The sequence below is a fragment of the Pavona decussata genome, unplaced genomic scaffold, assembly GCF_977016875.1.
Source record: "Pavona decussata unplaced genomic scaffold, jaPavDecu1.1 SCAFFOLD_315, whole genome shotgun sequence".
Lineage (NCBI taxonomy): Eukaryota > Metazoa > Cnidaria > Anthozoa > Scleractinia > Agariciidae > Pavona > Pavona decussata.
In genome coordinates, this window is record NW_028145706.1 from 650,384 (window position 1) to 672,773 (window position 22,390).

General features: G+C 36.9%; 3 protein-coding genes across 5 annotated transcripts in view; 2 read left to right on the top strand and 1 right to left on the bottom strand.

Annotated features, from left to right (window-relative positions):
• LOC146454099 (uncharacterized) overlaps nt 1–2,477 on the top strand; it is a 58,722-nt gene extending 56,245 nt beyond the window's left edge. Inside the window, exons 9-10 of the mRNA XM_085095876.1 lie at nt 111–249; nt 1,102–2,477. Of these exons, the coding sequence (XP_084952002.1) occupies nt 111–249; nt 1,102–1,335 (373 nt within the window). The 3' untranslated portion in view covers nt 1,336–2,477. The remainder of the gene's footprint in view (nt 1–110; nt 250–1,101) is intronic.
• LOC146454102 (uncharacterized) overlaps nt 1–22,390 on the top strand; it is a 392,508-nt gene that overhangs the window by 11,278 nt on the left and 358,840 nt on the right. The gene's annotated exons all lie outside the window — the stretch shown is intronic.
• LOC146454103 (uncharacterized) lies at nt 4,555–21,649 on the bottom strand. Of its 2 annotated transcripts, XM_085095851.1 has the most exons (22): nt 21,343–21,598; nt 20,918–21,184; nt 19,014–19,271; nt 18,598–18,864; nt 15,754–16,020; nt 15,050–15,304; nt 13,698–13,742; nt 12,997–13,082; nt 12,778–12,830; nt 11,914–12,104; nt 11,528–11,632; nt 11,426–11,444; nt 11,013–11,052; nt 9,606–9,912; nt 9,305–9,415; nt 8,771–8,961; nt 8,324–8,446; nt 8,058–8,128; nt 7,857–7,897; nt 7,209–7,305; nt 6,796–6,895; nt 4,555–5,941 (listed from the first exon to the last, which is right to left on the bottom strand). In XM_085095851.1, the coding sequence occupies exons 1-22, from the start codon at nt 21,353–21,355 to the stop codon at nt 5,876–5,878; spliced, it is 2,973 nt and encodes a 990-aa protein (XP_084951977.1). In that variant the 5' UTR covers nt 21,356–21,598; the 3' UTR covers nt 4,555–5,875. The 2 variants fall into 2 exon arrangements, with proteins under 2 accessions (XP_084951977.1, XP_084951976.1); XM_085095850.1 differs by lacking the exons at nt 15,754–16,020; nt 18,598–18,864; nt 19,014–19,271 and having other exon boundaries at nt 21,343–21,649.

Here is a 22,390-nt window from a genome sequence, read left to right on the forward strand (position 1 = left end):
GCGCGGGAGCTCCGCTACTACTACGATGATGATGACGTAGAATACGAATGCTATTCAAACAACGTGTTTAAAGTTTATACTCCCTTAATAACTGGATATTTTCTTTGCAGTCAAAATAGCCAAGATCAGAGAGGAGTTGGAAATCAAAGTAATCATCATTCTGTTTTCATGGACGGCTTTCAAAACAACAAAATGGATAACCCAGGGTACACTTTCACACAAGTTGACATGCCAAAGAAACCTAAAAAGGTATGCCATTAAACGACTTTGAAAGGGCAGATGATCAGTAGTTTTACTAAAGTTCAATACACACCTTCAAACAAAAACACTACTGAAAAGATTTAGTAATTATAAATGGCCACTTGCGGGATTTTATCACGTAATTAATAAAAATGTTGCACACCCAAGGTCTATAACATTTTAGTATAAATCTACTAGCGTTCTATTACGAATGCCGTTCTCTGATTGGCTACGCTACCCGCTATCTATTCCGTGATGGATAGTGAGTAGCGGTTGTCAACAAAATTCAGCCCGTTTCTTCGCGTTTTCGAAGTGTCTGTGAGGAAGATTTGGATAATTTACTTGTTAAGTTTTGAACGACTAGTAAATTTATACTAAAACAATTAGATTATTCGCTCTCGATTTCTATGAGTGATACCTGATTCGGGCTGCGCCCTCATCAGCTATCACGCGATAGAAATCTCGAGCTCATAATCTAATTGTTAAATATAAAACTCCAAAGGAAAGTACTTCTCAGTGGCCTGAGTCACAAAAATGGTTACGATTTCAACCACATAAAGCAAGCCCACGTTTAGGTTGCGAATGTTAGCCAACATTTTAAGAACATATCAAGGCCAAAATCAAAGCTAAGATCTAGTTAGGGACGTTTTCATGTACCGAAGTCACGCTAGGAAGAAAATTTCGACACGTTAATCAGTTATGTTCAGACTGTGAGGTTTAACGACCAACGTTTTTACAATACAGATCAAATTATCGGAGTATATTTAAGCAAAGGGAAAGTAAAACTAGTTCAAGTAAGCAAAGATTTCTAGTTAATGGGTATCTACCTGTATCTAACTTTGTTTTGTATTCTTTAAACAGAAATCCAAGCCTGGTGAGACGAATTATGCTGACTTGGCAAATTTCCAGAGGTCCCACATGTCATTACTATCCTTCTCTTCTCAACCACCTACCCCGGTCAAAAAGCCCCCTCCTTACGTCAAGACCGAATACGCTGAAATTACGCATTTTATCAGAGGAGGTAACACTGATCTACGAACTCCAGGTGCAAACCCAGACAGGAATATTGCTGGAAACATAGAGGCTATAATGTAGTTTATGTGCTACAAGTGTTGGAGTGGTTGTCCACTGATTATTGTGAAACCAAAGCCTGAGGAAGTTTATTGACTTCTGAGAAGAAATAAGAATCGGAATGATCCACCATTGAAGGAACAAGGTTGAAAGGAAAACGTTTCGAGTAGTGTAGCTCAGACAAGAACAAGTCTGAACCAGTCGGACAACCATTAATTTGGCTCTGATTGGTAGAAGCAGGTTACACACCTAAGTGTTTGGAACCAACTGGTTGAGTCTTCAATTCTGTAACTCCAAATCACTGTGTAAGGGCGCAACTACAAAAGACACTCCGAGAAGCTAAGACTCTATTAGAAGGCATTACACTCGATCAAAAACCGCTTTAAAGAAATCGAGGAGTTTCAGTTATGGCCATGATAAACAAATGCAAGGCAGCTGCCTATTTTGTTCGATTTCATTATCCTTTAGTAACATTAAAACAGAAAAAACCACCCTTTCTTTGTTTTTCGGCCTCCAAATAATATCGATCGATGGATATCAAATCAGGGGATGCTATCGTCTGACAACCGCTGTCTGATTTAGTACCACGTGACGTGTTTACTCCAAGAAAACGCTTGACATTGATCGGTGGGTTATAACAGCTCATACTCTACTCAGGGATCCGACAAGTGAGAAGTCACCCGAAAAAGTAACTTCATTGCATTTGTCATGTTAAAATATACGAGTAGTTTATATTATGTAACAATAATAAGTTAAATTATATTCTGAACTCGAGTCGTACATGGAAATACCATTAAGCCACGAGCTCATGTATTACTGGATTTTCGAATTGGTTCTTTTTGGCCGCCATTTTGGATTACTTAATTTCAAAAACCTTTTCAATTGACCCAAATTGACTTAAGTTGCTGTAAATAGTTGGTAATAACTTTGCAGAAGAAGTATTAAATTAAACGAACGTTATATTGTATTGTCATATTACCGTCATACGTTTATATATTTCTTTTAAGCTGTAACACTGAACAGGCCGCTTGTCTATAGTGTCTTCTGGTTTTTATGCTGCCTGACGTCTCACTGGAATTTAAATTCCATCAAGAATGTTTCTTCTGGTGTTTCTTTCTTTCTATCATTACTATAATCATTATACAAAACGTAGCTCGTTAATCCATGCATAAAATGCAAATTAAACCAGCCGACTACAAAGCCAAATTTCAACGTCGGTGAGTAGCTTTGTAAATTTTATTATACTAGTTTCAGAATCTTGAATAATTCAGTATCTACAGTTATTTCAGTATCAATAATGTTTTTATCCTCGGTTTATTTCAACGTTTCGCCTAGCTAAAAGATCAAATTAGTCCTGAGATTGTTTACAGAGGGCTAGGTCTGATTTCGATTTAAAATTTGCAGAGACACATCTTCCAATAATCATAATAAAAAACATTCATTACTCGAAACAACTTATTCAAATTTTGATTATGGGAAATCAGGTATTATAAGGAAATCAGTAAAATCCAGATATACCGTCGAGCCTGTACTAAGCGTTCACCATCGGGAAATGACTAAGGGACCGCTTAAAACAGATTGCAAAGAATACACTTCAAATACAGGATGTCGGCACTTTACTCGCTTAATGTACAGTTAATATACAAATACGCTCAGGCAGTCAATGGTTCGGCGGAGAAACTACAACAATAAAAGGGTAGGGCAAAGGAGAACGTGGAATAAAAGCAGAAATATAAAACAGCCTGTATCGTAGGTCGAAATTCAATTACCTGGCAGATTTTTTGCTGGTTCTGGGAGGTCAGAAAGTAAATTGTTTTCCTTCGTTGTGAACTATCTTCGACTTGACCAAAATCAAAATGTTTTGCTGAACGGGCGTGCTACAACGAATCAGGTAATTTTGGCTCACGTCGTTTTAAAAATTTGCTTGCAAACAGTGTTTATGTCAAATTTCGTTCTCCTTTCCCCGGCAAGGTAAATTAAATTTTGATTTTAAATGGACGTTAAAATAATTCCTGAGGCATCCAATAAACAGTACTTCTTACCTTGTTAAAAGACGTTCATTTTATGACATCTGCTTCAATCATACTCATCATACACATGCAGCTTTGTCTCGTGGGAAAATTGTTGTCCCCTCATCGCAAACTCTTCGCCAGTTGACACAAATTACTCCTACCTGGAAATGACTGTTCTCTATAGTTTCTCCAATTTGGTTACAAGCTCAGCCAAAGATCAATAATTTCTGAGGTCAAATTCCTTAAGAAATCTTTACAGCGTGGTCTATTTGGGTCGAAATGCCGTCGTCGTTTTGCAGTTTTCTTGGTTCAAAAACATCGCCATTTTGAATTTTGAGAAACATAGGTAACCTGGTCTTACGTAACCGCTGGCTTAACTGATTGGCTGGCTCTTTTTTACCAGGGGAGATTGAAGCATTCCTACCAAATGGTAAATTTGACGAATTCTGGGGAAAAAAAGTTCACGTCCTGGATGAGAAACATGCAAAATCAAGCGCATAAAATCATGTTTGTTAAACTAAAAGAGTCTGGTTTCAAAAAAACAGTCAGATTTTTTACATGAGTACCGAAAGAGATATAACGAATGAGCTTGACTCATCATCGTTTTGTTTTGCCAATTTGACATCAGTGAACATGCTCTTCAGAGAGTAACCGCTGAAATTGTATCGAATATCTGATATAGATAACGCCACAGAAAACTAAAACTAGGCCTGGTCAAATGGGGCTTAGAAGGCGGAGTTGTTTCTACTGAAACCGCCCTCGAACGATATAAAATAATCAGGGCAAAATCCAAAGCCAGTGCATGGTTAGTCCCAGATATTTTGCCGTTTATTGATTCGCTAAAAATACTCCTCCTTCTTTATCTATGAGACAGTTGAAAATTATCTGACAAACAATTATGATTTGTCTATTTGTGGAGGCATGCAAGCTATAAACCACTTTAAAAGAAGCGTTATTGAATGTGTTACAGTAAGACTGTCTTTCCATTCAAAGTGCAGAATTTTCCAACTTAGAAAGAACATTTTAGATCAATTCATTTCAGTTATGTTTAACTTTAATTTTGCAATTTTTCGACTTCATAACCTGCAGCCGGTTGCGGTTGGATCCAAAGTGGCCGGCTTGGGAAAACCGTGATGCCGTTTCAGCGAAAACGATAACAAAATTGGGATTTATCATCAACTGAGCTTAGATGCTGCGCGCCCTTTCTGCATCAACACCATTAAGCCATCTCTACAAGGTTTATTTTAGGGTTTCCTTCCTCTTAAAATATACCAGATATAAACCTGTCTGAATAGGATTAAGGCTGCATTTAAGGTCCAAGAACACAGCTGAGGACCGATAAAGGATATTAAAAAAATAAATGACTTTTACAAATATAATGTTTGTTACAAAGTAAGCTTTTCTACAAGCATGACAACATTCCTTGCCAAGCCATTAACAGCATTCTTATAATTAATCGCAAAGTACAAATTAAATAAAATCGCTATGCAATTGATGTAAATACTGTATTAACGTTAGCTGAAAACTATACAGCTTCTTGTACCATAGGTACTTTGAGTACCGTGTTAGAATTGAAAAGGTTTGACTAAATTAAGTTTATATGCCAATGCATTGTGGTGCTAAGGTCCATGCTTGTTACAAAGTAAGCTTTTCTACAAGCATGACAATATTCCTTGCCAAGCCATTAACAGCATTCTTATAATTAATCGCAAAGTACAAATTAAATAAAATCGCTATGCAATTGGTGTAAATACTGTATTAACGTTAGCTGTATACAGCTTCTTGTACCATAGGTACTTTGAGTACCGTATTAGAATTGAAAAGGTTTGACTAAATTGAGTTTATATGCCAATGCATTGTGGTGCTAAGTTAATTAACATCCATAGCATTGTTGAAAAACAACGTACTATTAATACAGTATATTTTTGTTTCCTTGTCCGGGTTGCATATAGTATTGTAAGATAAGGGGGATTGGGTTTCCTGCCACCATTCTCTGCATTGCGAAGGATTTTCTCGACCGTTGTATTAGATCACGCGGCTGAAGGCGGTTTACTGATCTGAGAAATGGAACGCAAAGGGAGCGTCGGAAAATCGGCCTTGGAAAGGCAAGGAACGACTGTAGAAATCTCCCACTAATCTTCAGGGGCTTAATTATGAAACCCGGCTCAGGTCTCTACAAAAAAACAAAGACATCAACGAGGACAAATTTCGCTCTCAAGAGCAAATATGAGAAGAGCAAAGTTTTAAAATTATACGAAGCCTGTAGCCATTCCATTAAGAATGCTCACATCAAAAACAATATACACGTCTTTTTTGAATGGTCAACTAGCTAAACAGCTACTATTAGACTAGCCAAATAACACAATTCCGTGAATTTCAAAATTAAGGGTAACATTATTCAAGCAGGTTACTTATAAAACCGATTATTCTCATTGGCTAAATTTCGCAAAAACTCCGTTTTGCTTTGGTTGGTTAATACATCCGATACATTTTCGTAAGCTAACTGACAAAATTACTACTGGAGAAAGAGAAATTCACTTCGTCTGTTACGTTTACACGTTCAAATCCTCAACTTTTGCATACAACTGGTTGTCGTAAATATGCATGTTGATCAGCTTCTGCAAACAATGAAAGAAAAAGAGGTATTTGTCTTAGTTTCAGTTCTCGACTTAGTTTTCATGTTCGTCTAACTTTACTCTTTAAAAGTACTCAAAGTAAAATAACTTCCCTGTTTTACTCTAAATATTGTTAAGTGATCGGCTAAGTATCTTCTTATCGCAAATCTCGTTTCTTTAACTGTATACATCTAGTCCTAGTTCTTTGTCACTGTATTTTCCTTTCTCTTGTTTTACCTGCTACTGTATTGAAAGTTTTTGACTCTGTAAGGTTGAACTGCTGTTATTTGTTATGCGTCAAAACCACTGCTCGCCTCGAAAAGCTGTGGCTAACTGCGAGCAGTGCTTATCTTCTCTTTGTATATGTTTCAATCTTTAATAAACTTGAACTTGAACTTGCACTTGCACTTGAAAAAAAAACACCTTTTTTTAAAAAAACTGAATATAACAACGAAACTAGTTAAAGCAATAACACGGTAAACCTGACAGTACATTATCACAGTACACTTGGTATGTGGAGCATCACACGTACTTGAGATGTCAATGGCATTACGTCAGTTACGTTAACGTTATAACTGGCAGCGTATGTCCCGATGTTGCTTTTAGCACCATGTATACTCTAAGTACAATTTATGTGTAGATCTTTAAATGCCAGAAATTGGAATTCCTTAATTCATAACGAAAGACTCGTCTCAATGGGTATTTAAACATTTTGGATGCAATGCCAACAAAATATTTTCACTAAAAAATCCAGTTGGAAATTACGAGACAACGAGAACAACACTAAAAATAAATAAATAAATAAATAAAAAATTCAAACTTAACTAATCAGAATTGGTGTTTATATTGAACCTCACCTTGTGCTGATTTTCCATTTTTCTCAGCTGATTTGTTAAAACAGTGAATGCAGGTCTTGCTTCGGGTTCATTTTGCCAGCAACTCATCATTATCTGATACCTGGGAAAACAAATTTAGCAGTTCGTGTAAGTTCTTTTCCCTACCTTATTCTGTTTGTTATGTTTCCTAATTTTGACTGTCGTTCTTTTCCATTGATACGTTTAGTGTAATAACAAAATTTAACGGAGCAGTATCTCGGCCTTGCATAGGATAAAGCTATAAATAGCGAAAATACCCATAGGCAACCACACACCATCCAATATCGTTGTGTAAATACATTCTCCCCACGCGGTAGTAAAGATATTAATTCATTGTCAAAACCAAATGAAATTTTCTATTAGTATTAAAAGAAAAAATGGTGCGTGTTGCTTACAATTCATCATCCACATGTTGTGGTTTAGGCATCCTGTATCCTCCCTGGAGTAAGCTTGCAATTTTCCTGCCATCCATCCGTGGATATGGTGAACCACCTGAGACAAGGAAAGTTTGAGAAGTTAATTTGTTTAGTTCCAGGAGGCAATAAATGAAGAAATAAGTAAATAAAAGTTTTTCACTCCTATATATTAATTTTTTTACACCATTTTAACACCTTTTTACTCATTTCGATTACTTTAGAGTCAATAAGAATGGTTTGTATGGTTTACTGCGGTTTTAGAGAATCGAGAAAATCCACGATAAGATCGCCGATGCAAGATGATATGACGTCATCATTCCACTTTGCAAACTTCAGAGAACATTTTTCATCAAGTTTTATTGTTATAGCTTCAATAGTCATGAGATAAGGAAGAGAAGTCAGCTTCCCCTTCCCCCCTTCCTCCCATTATCACCTTCACAACTACCACCCGAAGCAGGCAAAAACAAAAAAGCCCAGACTGAGTAGGGTTAAAGAGGTAATAGATTTGCAAACCGTTAACGTGGAAGAACCCATATTTGTTCGATGCCTGAGGAGACCACAACAAAATATAGTTTAAAATAAGTTACAAAGTTAAAAAAAATCTAGTTCACATCTATTATTTGTTACCTATTGTGAAGATTTCATAGAGAACAACTCCATAACCCCATCTGTTAGAAAGTGGAAATAAAGAATAATTTCCTCTTAGTTAATACATGTAATGACCATATGTTTATTCAGATTTCCTGAACCATTATATCCCGACCTTTTCTGGAAGTTATTGGGTAAAATCAGCTTTTTTTAAAACAACTCTGCTACAGTTATACTTACACATCACTCTTGGTGGTGTATGTTCCATACAGCAACGATTCATAAGCTGTCCACTTGACTGGTAGCCGACCCTAATTGTTGAAACGCAAATGGATGATTTTAGATTTCGTAACTAGCACAATCAGATTAATGTAACACTTTTTTTTACCTGATTTATCGATAATTTTCTAATGTACTGATTACTTTAAGAGTTGAACAAATCTCAATACCTCTTTAGATTAGCGAACAATATTGCAAAAATTTTACGACTTTAAATGGTGTATTACCCGCGTTTTCCTTTCATAAATGTTTTCCTGTTGCACATCCCTTGCCATTCCAAAGTCTGTGACTTTACACGTTTCTCCTTCCCCAACCAAAACATTACGAGCAGCAAGATCGCGGTGGATGATCTGTAACGAAACACTCATGAGTGACACAGTGAAAAAGAAAAGAGTTGTTTTTTACTTATTTTCTTCTGTGGTTTTGTTAGAAAGTTGTTGGAATATCAAGAGGTCCACTAAGGGCATTTTCATTGTTTATGTGCCCCTTATGGTTCGTGTACGCCGGACCATCCGCGTGCAGCTGACGGCTTCCCTGTTTGTAGAGCTTGATTTTATGGTGCCTCTACCGGTTTTGCTTTATTCATTAATGAGTCTACTAATGCATCATTACAATACAGACTTCCCACCGTCTGTTTAAAATGGATGAGATTAAGTCGGGATACTTTCATTCACCTTTCTTGAAGACAGATAACTCATCCCATCTGCGATTTGCCAAGCAAACTTCATCAGTTGCTCTGATGTCAGGGTAGTCTGGGGTTTGATATCCGGGTCTTTGTAATAAGTGTCATTCAATCCACGGCTCTTCCTCAGGTAACCCAGCAGATCCCCATACGGGACATACTCGATCAACACCATCAAAGGCTCTGTGAATTAAAAGAAGAGACCACTCAAAAAATTGCGCTCTGCCAAAACGTCGGAGGCAATTTAGGTTATGTCGTCAATCCGTTGTTTCTATATAGCATGCATCCAGCAGATATTACTTCTGGAATGAAAATTGAATGCGTTCTTTTTATAATTAATCACTTGACGCAAACTCTGAAAACTGTGTTAAGTACTCTGGCACGGAATTACCTTCCATCCACATAAAACTTCGCGCTATGGAAATCCTGTGTAAGTCGTGAACAGCCGTCTATTAGGACAATTAAAATAATTAAACACTCACTGGTAAATTTTTAAACGTTGGTTATGTAGAATAAAACTGCTTACCAGATTCAGTGACGCATCCCAACAGTTTGATTACGTGATCATGAGGTTTAAGCGTCTTCATCAATTCAAGTTCTGATAGCAAGTCCTTCTTGTCTGTTTCGGTGGCGTCATCTAAAAGCAAGATATGAGGCAGATTATAACTGAGAACTGAGCGAGTTGGCGAGGCATTATTCAGTTAACAAAAGAAAAGGCCTCGGTTTAACATTAAGTATGGATGAAACACATCTCTTTTATGTCCATGCAACGAATAATTTTTGCAAATACAAGAAAACAACTCCAACAAGTTTTTAAAAAGTTTTACCTTTCAGCATTTTCATAGCAACAGTCGTCTGTCCGGGTCTGAACGGAAGTTCTATTGCCGTTCCCTTAGCAACCTGACCAAAAGCGCCTTTACCGATAATCTTTTCCACAGCCACGTTATTTTTTGCTACTTCCCAGGAACGTGTCCGTGGATTGAGGGGTGCGTATTCGGCAATTGGGGAAGGACGCTGCGATTGACTAGCGTGGTTTTGTACGTCCATGTATGTAGCGCCAGGCATGGTTAGGTGTTGAGTGGAGTTACTTGGTCCAGGATGACTCGCATTAAGGTCGTCCATTTCTACTTCATACTGAAAAAGGAAAGATACGTACTGTCTCCTCGTAGTGTCAAGACTTATGCCACTATTGAACCTTAAAAAAATGTTCTTCTGCCCAGCCACCACCGTAGCAGGTATAAGATTTATTTTCAGTGCTTTTTTGGATTAGCATGTTATCATGGAAACCAAGGACTCCTAAATTATCTTAAGGCTCTAACTTTATAATGGCTTGAAGCGAGCACACAATTATTGAGTACGAAAAATTTAGATTTTCGCACGTGCGGGAAGATTTTAATAGAATCCGGCAAACTCGCCATTAACAGCCGATCGCGCGATTACGTAAATAATAAACATTTTTACACAGTTCTCGGCCTCCAGTCAATAATTCTTGAATGAAACAATACATTTTGAAATTATATGCAAACATAAGCCGAAAAATAGAGCGGGTAAATCAGAAAGCTGGGCGAAGCTTTGATAAGATTTTGTTGTTTACAACATGCAAAAACGCGGCTAAATTTAAAACGTGAGCTACTTCGGCGAACTTGAGAAAAACACTTTTCTGAACTGCTCTAAACACTTTACGCAACTTTTACTACGCTATTATTTAAATACAGCCGTTGCAAACCCAGAGAACTAATCAATTTAGTACTAGACTTGAGACAATAAGTTTTTTTCAAAATCAATCTATCTACACACAGAGCAACTCACCGATTCAACTCACATTCATTTTAGCTGAAACAAAATTTTTTACAACACCAGGATGATCGATTCCATTCTCTTTCATTTCCTTTAGGAAATGTTGACAGTTTACCGAACATTTTAGTGAGCATTTTCCCTCAGAACAACAAGAAAATCGAAGAAAAGATTGCATTGTTGCTCGGGATTAAACTTTCGGACGGGCAAGGGTAATCCCGAGCGGGCAAGATAGCTCCATCTTGCCCGCTCGGGTAGCCAATCATCGCACAGGATTTAAGTCATCTTGCCCGCTCGCGGAGCCAGCTGAATAGATAGTAATATCACTATGTTACTCTGATACGTGTAGCAGGCCTTCTGAGCCTCAAGCTACTTAATATGTTTTTTTTTTTTTTTACATTGGGTGAAAGGCGAAATAGTAGAACTACAGAAAGACTTACGTCATAGAATCCTTTATCGCCAGGAGGCACCTCGTATGGTCTAAGGATGCAACAAAGGTGTTTACAAGAAAGTCGATGAAAAAAGGACACTGCTTCCTGTTATTTTGAATTGTAAACTTATGTCTATTATGTTTATTTAATTAACCTTCAATGATTAACATAATCATAAAATCTTCTAAAAGGAAAGTAAGTGACAAAATTGTATAGTACCAGCAGAGGTCTCCGAAAGCCGACTAACGCAAATACAACCGCGGAAATTACTTTGCTTATCATTTTGAATGAAGGATAAAGGAAAAAGCATACTACCTTGTCACGTAGCATTCAATCAGATTCTCCCTTGAAATACCAGATCTAATTGATCTGAAATAACTTGATTATTGATATGACCGCTTACTTTTGAGTAAAATCAATACCTTTTCCTTCCTGCAGTTCCTGAAAAATGAGAAAAAAATTCATAATTCAGTAATGTAATTGTAAGATCAGTTGCCTAAAAGATATTTCACTGAATAAGTTACCTTTCTTGCGCTGCCAAATTATGAATACAAGGAGAAGAATGATGATCAACACAAGAACCCCGATGATCGCCAGCAAAATGGCGTCATTACAGGAGCATTCACATTCTGTGAAGACAAATAAATAGGAAAGCATTTGAAACGCGAAGAAATTCATTAAAACGTACTCCACATATGTAAATTGTCAGGTGTTTTATTAAAAAAAAGAACATTTTACAGAACACTCTGAACAATCTCCGAAAGGCTGCTAAACAAGGGTTTTTTTTCCTCAAATAGTAAGCTGAATTAACTAACGACCTACTGTATATATTATAGTCAAATTTTATTCAGCTTTTCAAACTTGTTTAAACAAAAGCAAAAGTAGATGTCAAACAACATGGTTACTATACCTTGTGTTCCTCCAGTGCTGGTAGGGGACGAAGAAGTGGTTGAGGATGGAGTTGCTTTTATTGAATTGGGATCTACATCAAAGGTTCCGAATTTGTCTTGTTCTGCAGCAGTCTTGAGGGTAGACATCACATCGTTCTCAGTTAAGTTTTGAATGAATCGCAAAATAAGATCAACAATCACACTGCCACACCTAAACAATTAAAATTTGTCACATTTTTCAAATGCTCCTGTTCGACAAGTTTTCAGTTAGGAAGAATTTTATTCAGTTTAGTTTGACGGACTAAGTTTGCTGACCTAGACATTTAATCATCCCTTACATAGTTTCCATGTCAAACGATCTTACCATTTGAAAGATTCAACCCCTTCAAACATCTGTTACGAGACCCACCTTTTCCGTGCAATATGATATTATAAACCGTGGCCACCATCGTGATTTTCACTACCAAATAAGCCACATGTAGCTAAGTTATACAAAAACGCACAATAGAACAACCTCAGCTGGATAGCTTAATTTTTTTCAATACTATTCATTACAATGGAACCACCCGTGAAATAACATTTACTCACTGAACGTTTTATGGAGTTAGGTCACTTTATCGAGACATGTGTTTGTAGATCATTAAAATACAAAGAATGACAGAGGCGAGGCGAATGATATTCCAATTGGAAAACTGTCAATACACAGTGATAGATTACAAAGTGTCCTTAAGTTCTGTTTGGGAGGACAGGGAACAGATCAAAGGAAATATAGATATTACACGGAATGTTTCCCCTACCCCCCCCCCCCCCCAACAAACGAAAACAGCGAGACCTTGTGGTTAAAAAGCTGATACAGAACATGTGCACATAAAAGAATACCATACCGGACTGTAATATCGACAGCTATCAGGCCGAGTGGCACTAGTGTCTTCTTAATCTATAAAATAAAATAAAAACTGCATCTAAACCAACTGTTTGTACGTACAGACTATCAAGTTTGCTCACGCCAAAGACGCGCAATATGTACAAGAGACTCTAATATTGCACACAAGCCTACTTTTTATCGAGAATGGTTGTGAAAGAAAACGTACTCCCAGCCATACCTCTGTGCGAAACTCATCTTCTGGAAAATTATTGCAGTCTTTGTTGGTTATGATAAGGGTTACCAGCTGAACGTCCTTCTTGGGTTCTGCAAAGAGTGCAGAGATTTGCTAGCATGATGACTATACATGACGATTTACTAACGACAGTACACCGCATTTTCAGTTTTCTTTAAGTATTCGAAGCTTCAAAGGCCCTATAATTCTTGATTTTGTGGTTTGCAACGATTCTTGCATTTTTATTTCTGTCAATGGTGAATACGCGTGAATCAAATATATAGCATGCAGCCATTTTAATGTGGGGTCACAGTTAGGAAACATATACTAGGTGAATTTCATGATTAAAAGTTTGCATAAAAATATCAGAGAAGCAACATTTTGCAACACATGTCTAAACTGTAAAATCTAACCTCAAGCAAACTCAGAAAAAGTTGAGACATGATCTCTGCCTTAAACGATCGAAGGAGACCATAAAATGAAAGAAGGTTAATTATGTTTCGTACAAATAAATTGTTAATTGCTAAATTGAAAGTTTCCTATCTGTCACAAAGCATTGAGGATAACTAGAGGGCAAGGCAAGGGTTAAACAGGACTACCAGGACAAAAAAGAACTAAAGGGTAACCGGCTGATATGGAACGCAATTCAATGCGAGTTCTACTAATCAAGTGCAGCAAGTGTATAGTTATAATAACAAACTTTCTACCTTTTTGTGTAGTTTGAAACGCTGTGGTAGGTGCTACCGGTTCTTCTGAGTATAAGTGAAAAGAAAAGCATTAGCTTACGAAATGGACTTTGTCTAAACCCTAGCTATCGTCTGCACACATTGTGTTTGCTGTTAGCTGTATGTTCCGGAATGCATCATAAACTGACCTATCCTTTTGACTTCTTATAGATATCAATGGTTTATGAAGGAACAAAACTTCGGAAAGAAAATAAAATATAATTGTATACAGACTGCCCTATAACCAGCTTAGACCATTAAAAATTACTCTATAAGCTACAGAATATTGCTTTCCGCATGTAAATTTTAGCGTAGTTTGTTATAATATCAGCCAATTGTAAATTTACGCAATTCAGCCACTTAGCTGCAATGTAAATTGATCTAATAAACCTATCTATCTACCCATTCTTTATTTTATTATTATTATTTTTTTCATTTAGCCAGCAACCTACTCCTCTCACCCAAAATGTACGCAAACATATTTCATTATTGACTTGAGACATTGACATATGAAGTGATAGAGCTCCACGTAAAACAGTTCAGATGCTTTTCAGTTGTGCCACAGTTTTACTAACGAGTGACGAAGAAGAAATGTTTCTGACACATGCATTAGGTTGATTATGATGCCTCGTTCTGGTTTTTGTTGTTGTTGCTTTTGTTTTTTGGCTATCTTCTGGCAGCAAATAATAAGTGAAGACTTAGGTGAAGCTAAAAACAGAATGCTTAAACAGATAGAGATGGGCATAAATACGCCCCATTATACTCTACAATAAATATCTGCGGCAACAAAGCTTGAGTCAAATGTTTTGTTGTTGTTGTTGTTGTTGTTTTGTTTTGTTTTGCTTTTTCAAACTAGATACTTCTGCGACATTTTTCTTGTAGATACAGACAAATAACAAAAACGAATGTTTACCAATTGGGATTATATAAAGCAGCTAGCATGAAAAATTGCTTCTCAAATATTTCAATATCTCCCATACCGGCAGATGACAAAAACTTGGAGTTGACAGTGGTTTCCAAAGCTTCTGCCTTGGCTAAAACCATTTTGAAGGTGCCTTGAAAAGTTTTTCTTGTCAACTGATTTGCTTGCATTAAAAATGAAATGTAAGAGTTCATAAACATCATCATCTTTTCACTAATGTTTCGTACTCTGTATGGAGAGAGTTATGAGACTCGAAAGAAACGATGCGCAGAACCTTAAACCAAATATTTTAGTATCTGCTGTCCCGTACTAAGTCAACGCGCAAAAATGTAGAACCGTACTGGCAAAACTACAAGCGTTGTAAAAACTGTAAATTTCTATAACTTTATTTGCACAGGAATATGTTACCTACCAACCACGAGGCACTGAGTGATACTGACAGTTCCCAAATAATTACTTGCTGAACAAGTATAGCATCCTGTGTCATCTAACGCAGTTTGAAGAAACTTCAACACTTTTACATTGAACATTAAAGTTCCACGGGCATTACTTCCCCTATACCATGTAATGTTAGGTTCAGGGTTTCCGTCAACTGGGCAAAAAAGTGATAAAGAGGCCCCCACAGTCGTAGTAACATTCTGGCCTCTACCCGTAGCTGATGGCGAATCTAAGAAGCACAAACGCAGAAGGTTAGTGAATCACCACGGATTTGAAAATATTTCAATTTTAAATGCTGCATTAGAATGTATCCCACTATTTATTTTCTTGCTTTGTCTTAAAATTTATCTTCTTGTTTTCTCCTCAAATTCAACTTTAACTCATACTTACTTTCTAAGTAAGTACTTCTTAGAATGATTAATTAACAAAACGGATTTTTATCTCCTCTGCAAAAACTTGGCCTTCCGTCATCCATTTTTAATGGAAACATGCACAAATGAAGTATTTCTGAACACAAATGTATATTACATATATGTTACAGCTACCACCTGTAGTTTCTGAAACCTAAAGTGATTGAATCATCTATGTATATTTTATTCCTTCCTTTCTTTGTGCGTATGTTTGTGTGTGTAGGAGGGATTCACTGAGAAAATTGTTTTTTTTATTCTTTTCTCTTACAGTAAACTGTGACATTTGCAACAGCTATCGCAGGATTCTCCACTCTATTACTTGCTGTGCACTGATACTGGATCAAGTTATCAGGGTTCCCAGGTCTCCGCACATTTGCAACTGTAAGTAATGAGGTGTTGGACAGGACCTCAGAACTCCCAAGTCTTGTCCATGTTATGACAGGGTCGGGTTTGCCAGATTTGTTACAAAACAAAGCTATGTCGTTTCCCTCCACTACAATGGCTGTTGTTGTATTTATTTCTACTGATAGGGCAACTGGAAATTAAAGAAATGATAGATCTATTATTTAAAATGGATACTATCAAACTATCAAACGAACGAATTAAAATCGAAAATACAAGTACCTTATGATAAATAGGTGGTTTCAATTTTTGAAGCCCGCAAGCCTTATCAATTAAGTATACCAAGCAAGCTCAAACTTACGAGTGGACCAACTAGGAAAAGGGGGAGGTGTCTTGTTAATAAACAATGTTTACTGAACATAGAGTGAATTTTCATATATTCACTTTCATCAAACATACAGTGTTACAATATTCACATGGCGTCTGACAAACTCTTAAGACCCATTCTGTTAATTACTTTTGACAGATTACTTATATCCGAGCCTTCTAAGGTTGTAAAGGTTGGTATTGCTGTATAAAAAATCTAGATTTAGTTTATGGCCTTACTCATAAAGCTCTCGAGCATTACCTTATTGGTTATTCCGCTTCCACGTTATTTTTAAACATAAGGTCACGAGAGCAAGCTAAATTCGACAACGTTTCATTTAATTTAAGGTGGCTGGTACCAGTTTCCTCGCGCGGGGAGCAGGTGTGACTATCGTGCGATACGCGCGAAAGACACGCGATAAAGAGAGAATAAAAATCAAAACAAATATGGCGGCGCGCAGCTTTTTCCCTGCTAGATTACTTTTGTCCTGTTTTAAACGAATTTCGCGTATATCCGAGACAAATTGTTTCTTGTGTTCAATGTTAAGTTTGAAAGGCAAAACTGCGATCGATCGTGACGGAGCTTCAAGGACTCGCAAAATGTTTATAAAATGGAGAACCGACATACTACCACAAATTGTCTCGCTTGATCGCCTTGACCACATTCTATAGTTTGTATTTTTTGTGCTCAACAGCCACTCTTACGACGACCTTTACAAACTTTACACAACATTTGTAACTGACACTGCTCGCCATCCTGCCTAATCTACCGACAACTTCATAAGCGAGGACAACGCGAGTCACCCGGACGAAGAGAATGTCGGCCGCCATCGTTGTACACTTCGACGAAAACAACCGTAAAGAATAAGGACAAATGCCCGAGAAAATCAAATAAAGAAGCTCAGCATTGTACAATTTAGAAGTCTCGCAATCTCAACATTCTGAAACACCGACTGACACGTGTTCTGCAAGCAGTTTGGTCCATTTCAAACCTTCGCTTGATGCTATTTGGCAAAAACACGGCTAATCTAGCCAGACGTTGTGAGGAAATCCTTCAAGGTGAGTCCAGGAAGCTGTAACGACCACTAAGTTATCTTCTAAGCAGTAAACAACTGAAAACAGCAGATCAACTGACTCCGAAACTCTCCAAAGAGTAGCTGCCCGCACGAGCACACGCAGCACTCACCCACAGTCACAACAGATCATGAGCAACTATTGATCTTATAGAATCCAGATTTTGAAAGCTCGAAGACGCGCGTGGGAATTACTAAACTCAGGAAGGCTTTTACATAACAAAAAGCCCAGTGACCCCTCTTTTTATTGTTTCAATATGATGTTTTTATTGAGAGGAAACACCAGAAAAAAAATTAAAAAATTATACAAAAGGAAATTTTCACTGCGCAGAAATTGTCTCTTTTCCCAATTTACAAAAAATCTGTTCCGTAGAATTTTTTCACAATCATTATGCATTTTCCTTTTCAAATGCCAAAAACTATTACTAAAAAAAAAAACAGAGGGTCACCGGGTTAATTTTTTAATTTTTAGGGCCACAAGCTAAAAAGTACGTCTGAATAATCCTTTGAAAACGTTGCCATGGAAACCGCCAGTGCCGAAATAACACTTTATTTTGGTCAGCTATAAATTATATAATTCAACCCTACAAAAGTGTTACAGTGGCCTTAGTTTATCTTTTTGTCCTATTCTTTCGAAGTCATAAACTGTCCAAAAGCTGAAAACTGGTAAAAGCCACCTTAAGAGAAAAGAATCGCAAAAAAAATAATTATTTAGAAGTTGCTTACACTCTGCACCATTACAAACGTATATTCGGCTCACCACTGGCATAAATTAAAATCATAGTTTCGGTAAGAAAATTGGTCCTACATAAAATGCATAACGCTATCACTGTATTACAAAGGTAACACCGATGTTAAAAAGATAACAATATCACAAAAAATAAATCAGAGTTATATAAAGCTTAGATTTTAAAAATATTCCAAAGCGCTTCACACAAAGCTTATTTCAAAAGAAGAAATACCTTCAATAAAATGTCCAAAAGTCAAAATATAACGAAATTTCAAATGTGGAGACAAACTCAACGCTTGTTTACAACTGTATGTTTTAAACTTAGATTGAAAGACAGTTACATTCGGACTATCCCATATGACCAAAGAGGGGTTGTTCCAGAGAAATGGCCAAGAGTAGATAAAGGTGTGATCCGAAAACAAAGGTCTTATGATATGTTCTAGGCACAACTGGCTATCTCCCACCGGTATAACTCCTGCGCAATAAAGCGTTTGAATTTTCATGGACTATATCATGAATAGGTTAGTCGCTTTTACCACATGCCAGAAAATATTAAAAGCAAAATTAAATCTTATTATTTTTCAAAACGCTACAGACTTACTGTAAACTGTGACATTTGCAACAGCTATTGCAGGATTCTCCACTCCATTACTGGCTGTACACTGATACTGGATTAAGTTATCAGGGTTCCCAGGTCTGCGCACATTTGCAACTGTGAGTAATGAGGTGTTGGACAGGACCTCAGAACTCCCAAGTCTTGTCCATGTTATGACAGGGTCGGGTTTGCCAGATTTATTACAAAACAATGCTATGTTGTTTCCCTCCACTACAATGGCTGTTGTTGTATTTATTTCTACTGATAGGGCAACTGCAAATTAAAGCAATTTAAGCATTAGCTTACCTAGGTAATGACAATTAATTGATCAGACCTAATAAAATATATATGAAATGTGCATAAAAAGCTCTGCATACAAGAATTACTTTAATTAACTAAAATGGTTTTATTACGTGACTCACCAACAGTAGTCACGCTGACAGTAGCATTTTGTCCCAAGCCGACTTCGTTGATAGGGACACAGGTGTAAACTCCATCTTTGTCAACAGTGACATTAAACACACCGGAGCTGCTGTTACCAATAGAGTCGTTGTTAAAGTAGAACTGATACACGTGGGTATCTGGATTGGCGTCTGTACTGCAGTTAAGAGACACAGTAGAGCCACGTAGCACTGTAGTGTTACTTGGGGTGGTTGTGATGGATGTATTAGTTGCTGGATCTACATTGTAACAGAAACAGAATAAACACGCTCAAGAGAAACTTCAGAGCCACCAAGCACTCTGGTATTGATAGCAATAGTTGTGATGCTTGTACTGGATGATAGATCTGTTATTTAAAGGGGATACTATGAAACAAACGAATAAAAATGGAAATACAAGTACCTTACGATAGAAAGGTGGTTTCAATTTTGAACCCCGCAGGCAGTATGAATTAAGTATAACAAGCAAGCTCAAAGTTACAGGTGGACCAACTAGGAAAAGGGGGAGGTGTCTCGTTAAAAAACGATGTTTACTGAACATAGAGTGAATTTTCATATATTCACTTTCCTCAAACATACAGTGTTAGAATAGGCACATGAAGTCTGACAAACTCAAAAGACCCATTCTCTTACTTTTGACAGGTTACTTATATCCAAGCCTTCTAAGGTCAAAAAAAGGTTTGTTTAGCTGTATCAAAAAGTCTAGATAGCTTATGGCCTTACTCGTAAAGCTCCCGAGCTTTTGCTTATTTCTTATCCCGCGACTACGTTATTTTTAAATATAAGGTCAGGTGAGAAAGCTAAATTCGACACCGTTTCATTTAATTTAATAAAAAAGAATCTCAACTTCATTGGACAAAATATGTCGGCCCAGTTTAGTTTTAAAAAATGCTCTTTTTTAGAATTTGCTTACACTCCCAACCATTACAAACGTGCATGCGGCTCAATACTGGCATAAAATCGTAGTTGGGGTGTAGTTGTCGAGAATGTTGCTGCTACATAAAATGCATGACGTTATCACTGTATTACTATGGTAACACGGACGCTAAAAAGATAATAGAAGAAAAACAATAAATTAGATTTATATAAAGCAAAGATTTTAAAAATATTCCAAAGCGCTTCACACACGGCTTACTTCTAAAGTAGAAATACCTTCAATAAAATGTAAAAAAAGTCCAAATACAAAAAAAAATCTAAAATGTTTAGACAAACTGAACGCTTGTTAAGAAAGGTATGTCTTTAACTTAGATTTAAAGACCATGACATTCGGACCTTCCCATATGACCAAAGGAAGGTTGTTCCAGAGAAAAGGCCAAGTGTAGGTAAAGGCGCGATCAGAAAACAAAGGTCTTATGATATGTTCTAGGCACAACTGGATATCTCCCACCAGTTTATCTCCATGCCCAATAAAACGTTTGAATTTTCATGGACTATGTCTTCAATAGGTAAGATGTTTTTACACATCCCAGAAAACATTAAGAGCAAAATAAAAAATCTGATTATCTTAAACGACACTACAGACTTTTAGGAAACTGTAATATTTGCAACAGCTAGCCCAGGATTCTCCACTCTATTATTTGCTGTGCACTGATATTGGATCAAGTTATCAGGGTTCCCATGTCTGCCAACATTTGCAACTGCGAATAATGAGGTGCTGGAGAGGCTTAATTTTAAAAGTTGACACACTTTCGAATAGTTTGCACGTGTGGATTAGAAACGCCCAAATAAAAAAAATCCCTTGAATTGCGAAAGTACTGAGGTACAAATGAAACTTTTGCACTTTTATGTACCATATCCTGGAAGATAAATTGTTTTCACCACATCCCAGTGCAGAGCATCAAAAGCAAAATTCAATCTGGTTATTTTTTCCTACATTAAAGACTTACAGTAAACTGTGACATTTGCAACAGCTATCACAGGATTCTCCACTCCATTACTGGCTGTGCACTGATACTGGATCAAGTTATCAGGGTTCCCAGGTCTGCGAACATTTGCAACTGTGAGTAATGAGGTGTTGGACAGGACCTCAGAACTCCCAAGTCTTGTCCATGTTATGACAGGGTCGGGTTTGCCAGATTTATTACAAAACAGTGTCATGTTGTTTCCCTCCACTGCAATGCTAGTTGTTGCATTTATTTCTACTGATGGGGCAACTAAAAATTAAAGCAATTGAAGCATTTGGTTACCTAGGTAATGACAACCAATTCATCAGAAATCAAACAATAATGATATGAAATGACCTTCAGGCATAAAAAGCTCTGCGTGAAAGAATTACTTTAATAAAATAAAATTTTTTTATTTCGTGACTCACCAACAACAGTCATGCTAACAGTAGCATTGTGTCCAGTGCCGACTTCGTTGATAGGAACACAGGTGTAAACTCCATCTTTGTCAACAGTGACATTAAACACACCTGAGCTGCTGTTACCAATATAGTCATTGTTAAAGTAGAACTGATACAAGAGGGGGGCATCTGGATTGGTATGTGCACTGCAGTTAAGAGAAACAGTAGAGCCACGTAGCACTGTAGTGTTACTTGGAGTGGTAGAGAGCGTTGTATTGAATGGTCCATCTATAACTATAAAATGCATACAATGAATGATCTGAATTACACTCTCAAAATACCAGATCCTTACAATGTAAAAGAATTAGAATGTAGTTCTTGATCCTAGAAAGAGGAGCAAACTCAAACCTGCATTCAATAGACGCATTGGAGCCACGCAGTACTGTAGTATTAGTATTAGTAGCTTGTGACGAATGGTAGATCCATTGTGAAAAAGGAATACAATGAAAAGAATGAATTAAAATCTAAAATATTACTACCTTAATGTCACGGACAATTCATTTGGACATCTACAGCAAAAAAGCGGCTAGTGTGCGGAAAGGTTAAAGGAAAAATCAACGAAACATTTAACAAAAACAAGTACATGTAGTTATATGAAACATTTCCTCTTCTTATAAGACTCAAAATTAACTGTAGCACTTGCGACAGGTATGAATTAAATTAAATCTCTTTTACAAATATCACAGACTATCAGTAAACTGTAACACTTGCAACAGTACTACAAGATTCTGCGCTCCAGTACTTGCTGTACACCAATACTGGATCAAAATATTAGGGTTTCCCGGTGTGCAAAAACTTTCAACTTTGAGTACTGATGTGTTGAAGAGGACCTCAGAACCTCCAACTCTTGTCCACGTTATGACAGGGCCAGGTTTGAGTCACAAAATTCGCACCTTTTAGCAGTGATTAACGTTGAAAAAGTTATTTTATTAGTATAGTTTTTTTTTCAATTACACCAGCTCCAGACTCTAAAGCTCACAAACACTAATAAGGTGGCAAAAAAAAAAAAAAAACA

Excerpts from the sequence above, each read along its gene's own strand:
- LOC146454103 (XM_085095851.1), bottom strand. Across the intron at positions 11,633-11,913 it reads CAGCACTGGAGGAACACAAG|AATGTGAATGCTCCTGTAAT; the intron begins GTATAGTAACCA and ends TTGTCTTCACAG. Across the intron at positions 9,416-9,605 it reads TGCTATGAAAATGCTGAAAG|ATGACGCCACCGAAACAGAC; the intron begins GTAAAACTTTTT and ends TCTTGCTTTTAG.